Source organism: Aplidium turbinatum, chromosome 13 (assembly GCF_918807975.1).
Source record: "Aplidium turbinatum chromosome 13, kaAplTurb1.1, whole genome shotgun sequence".
Taxonomy (NCBI): domain Eukaryota; kingdom Metazoa; phylum Chordata; class Ascidiacea; order Aplousobranchia; family Polyclinidae; genus Aplidium; species Aplidium turbinatum.
In genome coordinates, this window is record NC_137484.1 from 4,197,507 (window position 1) to 4,210,776 (window position 13,270).

General features: G+C 38.8%; 1 protein-coding gene across 1 annotated transcript; it reads left to right on the forward strand.

Annotated features, from left to right (window-relative positions):
* The first annotated feature begins 2,106 nt into the window (after nt 1-2,106).
* On the forward strand, nt 2,107-4,674 carry LOC145781834 (uncharacterized). The gene has a single exon (XM_082593515.1). The coding sequence runs from the start codon at nt 2,162-2,164 to the stop codon at nt 3,503-3,505; it is 1,344 nt and encodes a 447-aa protein (XP_082449641.1). The 5' UTR covers nt 2,107-2,161; the 3' UTR covers nt 3,506-4,674.
* Nucleotides 4,675-13,270: the final 8,596 nt, after the last annotated feature.

The window sequence follows — 13,270 nt, forward strand, 5'->3', positions numbered from 1 at the left end:
AAGTTAGATTATCATTTCACTATAGAAACAGAACCATTCGACATTTAATTGACTGCTTTTCGGTTTAACCCATTAAACTACGTCATTGAACCTTTCCAAGTCTTTTTCCTGGTAAGAGATAGAAAGAAATCGTGATATTCTGGGGCATCCCTGCCGGGACTCGAACCCGGAACCTCCCAGATGAGCCCCCAGAATGTCACGATTTCTTCGGGTTTTTCTTCGGTTTATCCCGGATGAGCCCCCAGAATATCACGATTTCTTTCTATCTCTTACCAGGAAAAAAACTTGGAAAGGTTCACTGACGTAGTTTAATGGGTTAAACCGAAAAGCAGTCAATTAAATGTCGAATTGTTCTGTTTCTACTAGTGAAATGATAATCTAACTTCTTGAAGGACTTTAACGAACGGCTTCTCAAATAAACCTAATTTCGAATACAATTTATATCAGCACCAATTCTCATCTACTTGTCTTCGATTACTTCAACTCTCAATCAACAATACTTTCTGCACCAACTACCAATCCACAACTCCGTAACACAACTCTCATAACCAACTCATAATAATTATCATAATTTCATCATAATTAATTACACCACTATTTATAGAAGGTTTCTCGGTATAGTAACTTCGAGAAGGTTACGTAATGTCACACCACTCATTGTTCTGTCAAGTTGCATTAAATGTAAACAACAGAAGCTCAAAGAAGTTTAAAGAATATCACGTGGTGTAGAAGATTCTTACATAATAAATATTTCGCAATCGGACATTTACTGATAAACACCCTTATGACGTCATGACAAACAACGCTCAGAAATTAAGAAAAACAACAGTACATTCCAGAGTTGCATACTTACAGACGATTCTAGAAATACGTTACATAATACAGATTTCTCATTCAAAGGTTACTTCAGGTCATAACCGATAATAACACATCGCACCAGAATTCTACAACCAAAACAACACGCTCGTTGAAGATACAAAGCAAGCCATCGCGAGGCATTGCACCTTGATTGTGACAGCAGTGTTTACACTGGACATGTGACATTTTCCTATTTGTGGTACGTAAGCACCAAAAATAGTACTGCCAACCTTGCCAAAGTGCTCAAACTGCAAGCAGTGAGCTTTGCGCAATGCATAGCAAGGTGCCCCCAGTAAAGTGCTCAATCGGCGTAAGCCAAGAGCGTTAAATATTTTTCCCTAATTTAAATTTTTACCCTCTAGCACAGTGATCGGGAACCTTTTTGAGTAAGATAGCCATTAAAGCTACATTTTTGGAAATACATTTCTGTGAGAGCCATAGGTTATACTGTAATGTTTTATCAGTTAATACAATTAAAACGTGGTGGCACTGGTGAAGTTTTGAAAGTGTGAACGTGTCTTCGAAAGAGAAGAAAAACAGTGGGGGGGTTTGGGGGATCTCCCCCACCAAAATAAAAAAAAATTACAATTAATTTGGTGCATTCTGAGCGTCTTTTCAGCTCTAAATTGCAATGAAAAGTTAAGATAGAACTTTTGCGGTTTGCACTTTAGACGGTTAGATTTTTTTGTGAGCCAGATGCCGTCGTCAAAAGAGCCATATTCTCGACCCCTGCTCCTAGCACGTTTTTGGTCGTAACTTATTTTCCCCAGGGTAAAAAATTGACAAAGCCCATCATTGAAAAGCTGATAAAATTATCTTTCCGACAGTAGGTTATATCATACGCCTTTATAAGAATGTTTTCTAGGTTCACCCATTTTTAGATCAAATTCTACAGGGCTATGACAGCAAAATGCCACTGTAAACTCAGCTCGTAAAGGGATTTTCAGATTCGAAACACTATTTTGACAGTTTCTGTTTGCAAATTAGTTTTTTACACTGTAGAGTTGGCAGTTCTGCGGTTTTCTTTTAGAATTGGGTTAGTTTGGTTTTTGATGTAGCTGGTGCTATTATATTCGCATTGTTTAAATTTGTACCGTCTATTAAGCTGTGTTGTTTTTGAATATGAGTGTTCCTACTCTTAACCATTATTAAACTTTTCTCAGTTTATTGCCTTAATTTTTGCGGCTAATGTGTTTCAGGTTATACGTTTACTCTGTAATATATTGCATATTTGTAACAACTGATTTTGTTTGGTTAACTAATGCATTACTAATTCAGTCAATTGCTCACTTCACCTTTTAACATGAATCAAAATGAAGCAATTCCAGTAAAGCTTGAAGTACCTGAAGATTGTGAACCATATGGAATCAATAACCAAGAACAAGTAGCGAAATTGAAAATTCATGGGAGACGTCACACTGGTGAAAAGCCATACAAGTGTGATTTATGTGAAAAATCATTTCCACAACGTAGTAGTTTATATCTGCATAAGATGATTCACACTGGTGATTTGCCGTATAAATGTGACGTGTGTAAGAAATCGTTTACACTGGTCGGTCACCTGAAAGGTCATATGCGAATTCACACTGGTGAAAAGCCATATAAATGTGACGTGTGTGAGAAATCGTTTGCACAAGTATTTCACCTGAAATGTCATATGCGAATTCACACTGGTGAAAAGCCATATAAATGTGACGTGTGTAAGAAATCGTTTACACTGGTCAGTCACGTGAAAAGTCATATGCGAATTCACACTGGTGAAAAGCCATATAAATGTGACTTGTGTGAGAAGTTGTTTGCACGAGTTGGTGACCTGAAATGTCATATGCGAATTCACACTGGTGAAAAGCCATACAAGTGTGATTTATGTGAAAAATCATTTCCACGACATAGTAGTTTATATATGCATAAGATGATTCACACTGGTGAAAAGCCATATAAGTGTGACTTGTGTGGGAAATCGTTTACACAGGCCGGTAGCCTGAAAGATCATAAACGAATTCACACGGGTGAAAAGCCATATAAATGTGATTTATGTGAAAAGTCATTTTCACAACCTAGTAGTTTATATAAGCATAAGATGATTCACACTGGTGAAAAGACATATAAATGTGACTTGTGTGAGAAATCGTTTGCACGAGTTGGTGACCTGAAACGTCATATGCGGACTCACACTGGTGAAAAGCCATATAAATGTAACGTGTGTAAGAAATCGTTTACACTGGTCGGTCACCTGAAAGGTCATATGCGAATTCACACTGGTGAAAAGCCATATAAATGTGACGTGTGTGAGAGATCGTTTGCACTCGTCGGTACCCTGAAAGGTCATATGCGAGTTCACACTGGTGAAAAGCCATATAAATGTGACGTGTGTAAGAAATCGTTTGTACAGATCAGCAACCTGAAAGGTCATATGCGAATTCACACTGGTGAAAAGCCATACAAGTGTGATTTATGTGAAAAATCATTTCCACGATATAGTAGTTTATATATGCATAAGATGATTCACACTGGTGAAAAGCCATATAAATGTGACGTGTGTGAGAAATCGTTTGCACAGGTCAGTCACCTGAATCGACATAGGCGAATTCACACTGGGAAAACTGAAAAGCCATATAAATGTGATGTAGGCCTATACGAAAAGTGACTCCGTGTGTTAGCAATTTGAATCGTCATTCGATGGAGAAACACTCTGGAGAAAAGTTATAAGAATGTGATTTATTTGTTATTATTTATTTATTATTATGTTATCTAGTTTGTCTGCTTTTCCTTTGTTTTTGGTGGATAAATATTCTTCCTCTTTTATTGTCGCACTTGATTCCAGGCATTAACTGCCTCGTGCACGAAAATATATACCGAACGCTGGATTTTAAGATTAATGCCTTATCAGTATGAAGGGAAGTATATTCCAGGGAGGCAAAACATTGCTGATTGCTTATCTCGCTTATTTTCTTCAAAAGTGCTGTGCAAACACGTTGATGACACGCATGAGTATGTGAAAAATTGTAGCAAAAGAAGCCACGCCTGGGGAGTGAAAATGAATTTTAACGGTTTATGATCGGTCAATAAATCAAAACTGCTCCCATACAAGTAAACATGAAATCTTTCGCATGCCCACACAATAGCTAAAGCTTCTTTTTCAGTTTGCGAATATTTACGTTCAATTTCGGTCAAAGTACGTGTCACAATCAAGGTGCAAATGCCTCGCGATGGCTTGCTTTGTATCTTCAACGAATGTGCTATTTTCATTATGGAATTCTGGTGCGTTGTGTTATTATCGGTTATGACCTGAAGTAACCTCTGATTGAGAAATTTGTATTATGTAACGTATTTCTAGAATCATCTGTAAGCATGCAAATCTAGAAGGTTCTGTTGTTTTTCATGATTTCTGAGCGTCGTTTGTCATGACGTCATAAGGTTGTTTATCAGTAAATGTCCGATTGCGAAATCGTTATTATGTAAGAATCTTCTTGCGAACGTGACATTCTTTAGACTTCTATAAGCTTCTGCTTGTTGACATTTAAATGCTACGTGACCGAACGATGGTTCTTTATGATGTAACCTTCTCGAAGTTACTGGACTGAACAGCCAACTATAAATAGTGGTGTAGTTTGTATTCTGAGATTATTATTATGGTGTTTATTATGAGTTGGTTATGAGAGTTGTGCTATGAGTTGTAGATTGGTAGTTGATGCAGAAATTAGAGTTATTTGAGAAGCCGTTCGTTAAAGTTCTTCAAGAAGTCAGATTATCATTTCGCTAGTAGAATTATTCGACATTTAATTGACTTCTTTTCGGTTGACCCATTAAACTACGTCATTGAATCTTTCCAAGTCTTTTTCCTGGTAAGAGATAGAAAGAAATCGTGACAGTACGGCTAGCACAACTAATGACATAATTTTTTCCATTTTGGTTTTACACCAGCACTCCAGCTAAACCATAAGGACTAGCATCAGCAATTACTTGAGTTTAGCATGTTTGTCATAGTAACCCAAAGTTACACAATTGCACAATAAAGATTTTAACTTTTCAAAAGATTGCTGTTGAGCTTTACCCCAATGAAAATCAACACTTTTATGAGTAAACATACGAAGCGGTTCCGACACCGTGGCTAAATCATTTATAAATCTAGCATAATAATTCATCAGTCCTAAAAAACTTTTTACTTCAGCAGCATTTTCAGGTGCTCTTGCTTGCTTAACCAGCTTCAACTTTCGCCTCTTCCGGGTCAATTCCTTTAGACGACAGCACATGTCCCATAAATACATGTTTGGCTTTGTTGAATTCGCACTTTTCTTTGTTCAGCCTGAACCCACTGTCTCGAATTCTTTCAAGTAGCCTATACCTTCTCGAGTCTTCGGTCATGCTCTTCTTGAGTCGACCCGTACACGATAATATCATCAAGGATATTCTTGACTCCTGCACAGCCTTGTAGCGTTTGTTGCATTACTCGTTGGTACATCTCCGGAGCACAACTAACTCCAAACATCAGTCTCTTGTATCGATATAATCCTTCATGAGTCGCAAATGTAGTAATATTTCTAGAACTAGGTTGTAATTCTATTTGGTGATACGCCCATTTGACATCCAGTTTAGTGAATACTTTGCTTGGTTCATGTCATGAAGGACTTCTTCAATGGTAGGCATCGGGTGACGTTCTTTAATGACAGCTTTGTTAGCTTGACGCATATCGACACACAAACGAATGTCTCCATTTTGCTTGGGCACGATCATTGCAGGTGAAACCCAAGTTGACGATTCTTCAACTTTTTCGATGATGTCGAGGTCTTCTAACTGCTTCAATTTTTCTGTCAACTTGTCACGAAGGTTAAATGGAATTCGTCTTACAGGTTGACACACAGGCTTTACATTTTTATCAACAGGTATTGTTAGTTGAAAGTCTTTTAATTTCCCCACACCATCGAAACATGACTGATATTTATTCAAAAACGAAGGACTTTTAGTTACAGTATTTAGTTCAGAATCAAATTTAATTATTTGTAACTCTGTGGCTGTTTTCAATCCTAGCAGCGGTTGCCCTTTTCCTTCGATCACTACAAATTCGACATTTTTCAGTGCTTTTTTTCTTGTTTCAACGTCTGCAGTGAAAATTCCTGCTATTTTTAAAAGTGCATCACTTCCATAAGCGTAGATTGTTTTATCAGAAAGATGGCTTTTGCACTTAATGCGCTGTTTTTTCAAATCTTCCCACAGTGCACAATCAATTACATTGCATGTAGCTCCCGAGTCGATAATCATTGAAATATTGATTCCACCAACATTTACCGAAACTTTTCCAGTATTGTAACTAGGCTACATTAAAGATATAATCCAACTCACCATAGGTATTTCGTTTTACTTGTCTAATGTTATTTTTCCGGTTCGTCCTGTTGCTTCCATTCGTCGGGTTCTTTTCCACGTGGCTGGTTCCAACAGATTTTGTTCTGCAGCAGCTTGCAAAGTGACCCATTTTATTGCATTTTCTACATTCTTTTCCTTGCGCTGGACAATTCCTGTCGCTGCTTTTGTGACCTTCCCTTCCGCATCAGTAACATCGGAATCGAGATTGATAGCTTTTCTTATCTGATTTAAACATCGAGATTTTGTTGACTTCCTGACCGTATGATCTGGATTGAATTTCTGACACTTCGAATGCCAAGGCCAATTCTCTTAACGTTTTTAGGTTCAGTCACTTTCTTTTTCTAAGAGTCGCCGTTGTAACGCATCCGATCTACATTTTTCCACAACTTGATCACGAATTTGATCATCCATGTCTTCAAAACGGTTATAGGTGAATTGTTCGTAAACAGTTGTTCGTAAAATTAATTCTTCGTAAAACAATAATTCTTCGTAAATTATTTCTTCACATGCATCAATTCTTCGTATAGTGAATTGTTCGTAAACAGGTGATAGGTCAATTGTTTGTGAACAATTTTTCAGTTGTTACTCAGGGGCGCCGGAAGCGGAGGGCAGGAGGGGCATCATGGGGGACAGGGGGGCAATGGTGCCCTTTTAAAGTCATCTCAGCTACCGGTACTGCACATTTTGCAATATAACAATTTCTACTATTCGCTTTTAGCCTAATTATAACACAGGTCAACAAAACAATTTTGGCACAAATAAAGGTGAGAGTCATTTTTAAGTATTTCAAGGCCCCTGATTCCGAAAATGCGCTTAGTTTTCGAGATATTCGACAATGAAAAGATTTTTGAAATCGTTAATCAAAAGCTTTCTATCAAATGCTCAAAATAATATTCACAGCACAAATTCAGCAACACAGTAGGTTACATCATTATAACATAGCATGATGTCCTTCTTTGTATACCGGACACTTGTATCATTACTCGATAGTGAGCTGATAGATGAGCATTATCGCTATATCTTATCTTAAAAGTTTTAAAAAAATTGGCTTTTCAGCAACAAAAGTGCCCTTTTTCATAATCCTGTCTCCCCCCCCCCCTAGTCAAAATTGTTTCGACGCCCCTGTTGTTACTCGTGCAGGACATTTCTATTGAAAATGTTCAAATTTCTAATAAGTAGTTTTTTGCCCTTGTGCGTTAAGTGCACAATAATCTTTGTAATAAAGCTGGCCACCATACAAAAGTTTAGGCTTGCCTTCTTCGCTGCCATTCTGAATCAGGAGCTCTACACTCTGTCTGCTCGTCTACAGCACGTCACATTTAGCACATCTTTAGCATATAGGTAAAGGTGAGTCCCATACATAAATCCAAGCATCGGGGGATGAGAAGATAAGGTTCTCATTATACTAAGCCATCGGCACGAACGAGAGTAGGGTGGCCAGTTCCTTTCTCTCAGCCGCCTTTACTTCAGCAATTACGCCCACCCAATTTATTACACCCTGGGTAGAGGTGAGCGGTGTTTGTCAACGATCAGCATAAGCCGGGAGTCGAACCAGGATTGCGTGATTGGAAAGCGAGCGCCTTACCCGCTGCGCCATCCCACCAGCATATACGCTACCCTAATTAATTGTTCTTAAAGAATTGTAACTGTTTTACGAACAATTAGTATTACGGTCAATTGCATGCACGAAGAAATGCTTTAGGAAGAATTGATTTTACGAACAATTGTTTACGAAAAAACGTCGGACACCCTTCAAAACTACACGTTTCTGCTTTTTGTTTTAATCGAGTTATAAATTGTTCTACACTTTCTTCCTCTTTTGAAATAAAGATCAAAATACATGGCGTTCATACGGGACATTGTTTAACGGCGCAAAATAATTAGTTAGTGCCTGAACTGCAGCTTCATAGCTCGTCAATTCCCCTTCAAAGGTAAAAAGAATGTCCTGCACTGCCATTCCAGCACAATGCAGCAGCAGAGCTTGCTTTCTAGAAGCATTCGTGACATTCTTTTCTTCAGCATAGCCTACAACTCAAAAGCTCGTTTTCATCTGGTCCATCGCGTGCTTGCTCCAGGACTTTCACAGTCAAAAGGTTGCAAATCAAACGTAGGTATCTCCATTCTTTTCTGAGTAACTTATTATTCTACTATCCTCGTCGCCAGAATTGTTGTGTCTGCCTAGCCTGCTTTACACAACTTGATAGTTCAGATTTAACGCACTTGTATTTGCGAGGCGGAACAAAGACGTCAAACAGCGAGACACGAGTCATTTATATCAGTTCTCAACCTTTTTTGGCCCATGGACCATATTTTTTTTAGAAATCCGATGAACCGCTTTGCTATGTTGACGCCTCATGAACACCACTAGTCGAAACTGTATTGCACATTGGTCAGAAAACTCAAGGGCGTGTTTAATCTTAGTCCTTAATAAAATAATACGTAATTAACTAATTTTATAAGCAAACCCTTTTAATTTGCACACTCAACCTCAACTACTTGAATACACATAATTTTAACTTCAAATTTTATTCTAACAATACATCATGCACATATTGCTTCAATAGAATGGTAATGTCTCAGTCTTGCCTTTTTAGCAACATGAGCTTCTAATTTTTTTTTAATTTAAAAACACTGCAGAATGCAGTACCCTACTTAATTTAGCGTCTGAAAAAATATAACATGCGACATTCATAAAATAATTTAATTAACATTCAGTGAAACAGCGAATAGCTCTACTCTACCTAAAGAAACTTTGTACCATGAAGATTGATTGAATCTTTATCCTCGGACTGGGAAAGCTTCTTGCAGAGCTTAATCCTGGCAGTTTCGCATACTTGTAGAGGCTTCGAATCACTGACACAGGCCCGGTCACCGAGATTGACAGAGTGAAGTTTCCGATGGTTGAAATCTTGTTGCCGGGGAACTATTCCATCCATTAGATGCCACTGAATGGAGAGTAGTCCTTAACGTGCGTTGCTCAAACGCACACCCCGAGAGTCGAACCAGCGCCGCTTGATCTTTTGAAGCTTCTTCGTTCCAGAAGTAACGATCTAACCAATTGAGCTATCGGTGCGGTCTTCGTGCACCGACAAGCCACAACAATTACAGCAATATTATCATTTATTGATTAGGCCTGCTGGCACTTCACTTATGTCTTGAACAGTTCAATAGCCTACTCGTCAACTAGTAAAATAAGTTCAAAAACTGCTGAGCTTATGCTTAGCCCATCTAGCACTTCCAGAAAAATCGATCAAACATCACGAAGTAGGCTAAACATGATTATTACGTCACGCTGACATACAATCATACATGCTACATAATTTTCTTACACCTGTATGCAGTCCTTACATAATTTACTGTAGTAAATGATACAATTTTGAAGAACATTTATCAAGGATTTAGAGAACTTTCTATGGACCAACAGAAATTCTAGGTGGACCACGTTGAGAATCACTGATTTAAATACTAGCACGTTACGGGTTTCCAATACAGATTATGTAAATACACAGACACTACAGTCGTCTTCGTAGAAAACATCGGCAACATTTCGCAAACTGCTTGATTTCAACTTCTCAATCATAGATATCTTGCCAAATTTATGAACTGCTGAAGTTGTATTGCAGCCAGTAAATGCATGAGCGAATAACAAATGCTCCAAAACACTAACATCTCCCTTCGCAATAATATCTCAAACTCTGTAACACTGTCTTCGCTGGTAGTTCTTCTGTCTTGTAATGTTTGTCAAGAAGATATCAGGATAGTCGTGGTGCATAGCATGATGCACTAGCAAGCAAAGGACATCAGTATCGTCGGAGTACACAGTTACCGGTGTCTCACCTACCGAATCAAAGCAACTTGAACGATTGTTGTATCTGCAACATTAGGGCACAGTGCCGGATTAACCAAGTGCAGGGCCTGTAGCAGATTGATTTGATGTACAAATAATGACTGGGAAGTAATTGAATATTTTATAGATTTGATCTACATTCTACAACAAAAATAACAAAAGTCTGATGTTCTGTTTGCAAGGAGAAGTATAAAACTTCAACAATATCATTCAAAAGTCTTTTCGGCGAATTTTGATCTCTGCAAATTTAGTAATTATTTCAACTGAGTCTAGTGACTTCAGAACGTCATTTTCAATATTCAAAAGAGTTAAATAGTGTAGTTGCTCTTGTCCCATCTTCTTTCGCAGATAGTCTTTAATCAACTTCAGTTTTGAAAATAATCTCTCTAGTAGGCTACAATTAGTTACCTTCATACATAGGTAAATGCGTAACAAATTGTCAATGTTAGGCAACGTGGTGTCAATATTGTTTTCTTTAATCAAAGTGAAACCGTTGAGTTCTGGAGAGGAACTATCACTAGCAATGTGCTTTACGAATTCTGAAAACTGAGGTACGGTAGGCCTAGTTCATCTTTCAATCCGTCTTCCGAATCCTGGGAATATGCTTCTAAAAGTCTGTCAGCACTTTCTTGGATCTGCGCGGGCATAGGCGTCGATTTTTTCTTAGAAGAGAGGAATTCTGGGTGGGCGAGAGTTTTCAAACAGATTTTATTGAATCTGTATGTTCGCAAATTCGCAATGGTTCAGTCTTCGAAATTAGCATATTTTTACTTCGGCAAAAACGTTGCCGAGGCAAGCTGTGAACACTTATTACAAAAGTATTGTAGCCTACTAAAACATGTAAAACGAGAAGCTAAAAATATACTAGAGTAGGCTAGTCTATCAGGAACGCATTGTTTGATTCGTTGTGATGTAATAATACCATAAGTGGCGATAAAGCGAGCAACGCGATACGCCATGGATTACGCACGCTGTTACGGTAATTCACGTTAAAAAGCTCACGGGGAGGGGGAAAGTAACTTAATTTTGGGTTGATTCAATGTTCAAGTCAGCACAAATCGATTTAATTTTCCCGGCGGGTTATATAGCGTAACAACAATGCCCAATAAGAAATTTACGTTTGTTTTACATTAATTCGACATCTAGCGACGTTGAATTAATTATCATAAAATAACGTTAATTGCTCATCTAGGTACAGGTAACGTATTAATAGCTTCCTGCGAGAAGATTGCCTTGATTTACGTATAAGCTAACACAGGCGCGGATATAGGAGTTTTTTGTTTGTTTTGTTTGTTTTATTATCTTTACCCTGCATTGCGGGAAAGCGGACTTGAGCGCTATGCATCGGTGTACGCCTTCCGACGTACACCTGACCCACGCTGCAGCCGACGGCAATGTCTGTTTCCGGTTGTCTACTCTATTCATGACTTAAATTTGGTACTACCCATTACTCGAAATCGATTACTGGGTAGAGGCAATTATCGTAAAGTTTCTTGCCCAGAGAAACAACAGCAAGTGCGGGTGGCTGGAGTCGAACACGCAGGCTTTCGACTGCGAGCCCAACGCGCTAACCACTAGGCCACTCCTGCCATTTTTTTGGGGGGGGGCCAGAAAATTTGAAAATGGATCAAAAAGAAAGAAAAAGATAAAACAGATATGAAAAATCAGTGGTGTAGCCAGGAATTTGGGAAGTTTTGACGGGCGAAGCCCAACGGCGTGTTCGCCAAAGGCGACACCCAGCGGCGGGGGGTCTGGGTTGCCCCCCCCAGAAAATTTTGAAAAATTACTTTGAATTTGGTGCATTCTGAGAGCATTTTCAACAAAAATGTGGGTATAAATATTCCTGTAAAATGGTGCTGTCCGGTGGCATAGCAAAAGGATAAGATCATGTTTTGTTCGGCATTTTTTCGGTAATAACGCTAAGTCTCTATGTTTTCTTGTTGCTAATTCCTGGCTGAGATGTTTGAATAATTGGTATTGGCAAAACTCGCTCTTTTGCAGTTTCGCTTACTTACTCGCTACTAACTCACTCGCTCGCAGTTTCGCTTAAAATTAGGCAAACGTGGCTTTAGAGACATAGAGACTGAAAGCATCATTCTCAATATCGTGACGTCACATGCGTGCCAAAGGGGGGTTGTAGCCCCCAAGCCCCACCTTGGCTACGCCACTGTGAACAATGATACTACGACATATGCTATAAAATAGACATTAAAACAGACATGTTCATCAATAAATTTTGCTAGGATAAAAATTGCTAAGCATGCAAAGTAAACTTGAAATCTGGTTTAAAGCCCTGTATGCAGTGTCCAGCATGACCAATTGGATATTTGTATGTTTGCAGACATATAGCCTACGGTAATTGATTGAAATTATGATGAAGACTAAAACTATAAAACCATTCAGGTTTCAGATTGTTTCAACTGACGTCATTTGGCTCAGCGTTGGTTTCAGCTGAGCCAGCTCCAACAAATGTTGCTATTAAAATGTATAATCTATGGATAATTTCAACCTTAATAATAACAAAAAATAATTCCCCCCCCCCCCCCCCGGGATAAGTTAAGTCCGCTGTGGGACTAATATCAGCTGTTTAGAAGCATATCAAACCATTCAACAATTTCTCACAAAATTTCGGGGGGGGCCCGGGCCCCTTGGGCCCCCCCATAGATCCGCGCCTGAGCTAACATAATTTCGGCACAATTGGGACACTGAGAGCAACACAAAGTCGGTTTGATGAACTAGTCAGAATCGGTGTCATCAGATGCTGTATCAGCTGGATGAGATAACGGAAAGCGAGGCGCAATAAGGAGAATAGATACTTATAATAATTTGACGTCTACTGGAGTTAAATCAATGCAAATAGGGTGATATTTCTATAACAGATTCTCCCAGCTGGGCACGTGTCTAAGCGCCGGCGAAGTAGGAACTAACTCAAATAAAACATCCAGCAATAGTAAGATTGAATCAACATCCTAGTCTGGTGTAGGCTAGTCTAAGAAAATTAGTTTTTTTTGTAATCTTGTGGTCCTTACAAGCGCTCGTGTGGCTTCGGCATTTTTATTGCCGATGCTAATGCGCCGTTCATGCATCTGCTTGTCGGGCCCCCTGAACTCAAAAATTGCCAATTCTGTAGTTTTAAAAAAGGGCATACCCATAAGGGGGCCCAATCGAAACACGGAACTAATATAACAATATTTAATGCAAGAT

What these genes read in the sequence shown, in the direction of transcription:
- LOC145781834 (XM_082593515.1), top strand. Translation starts at nt 2,162, where the DNA reads ATGAATCAAAATGAAGCAATTCCAGTAAAGCTTGAAGTACCTGAAGAT.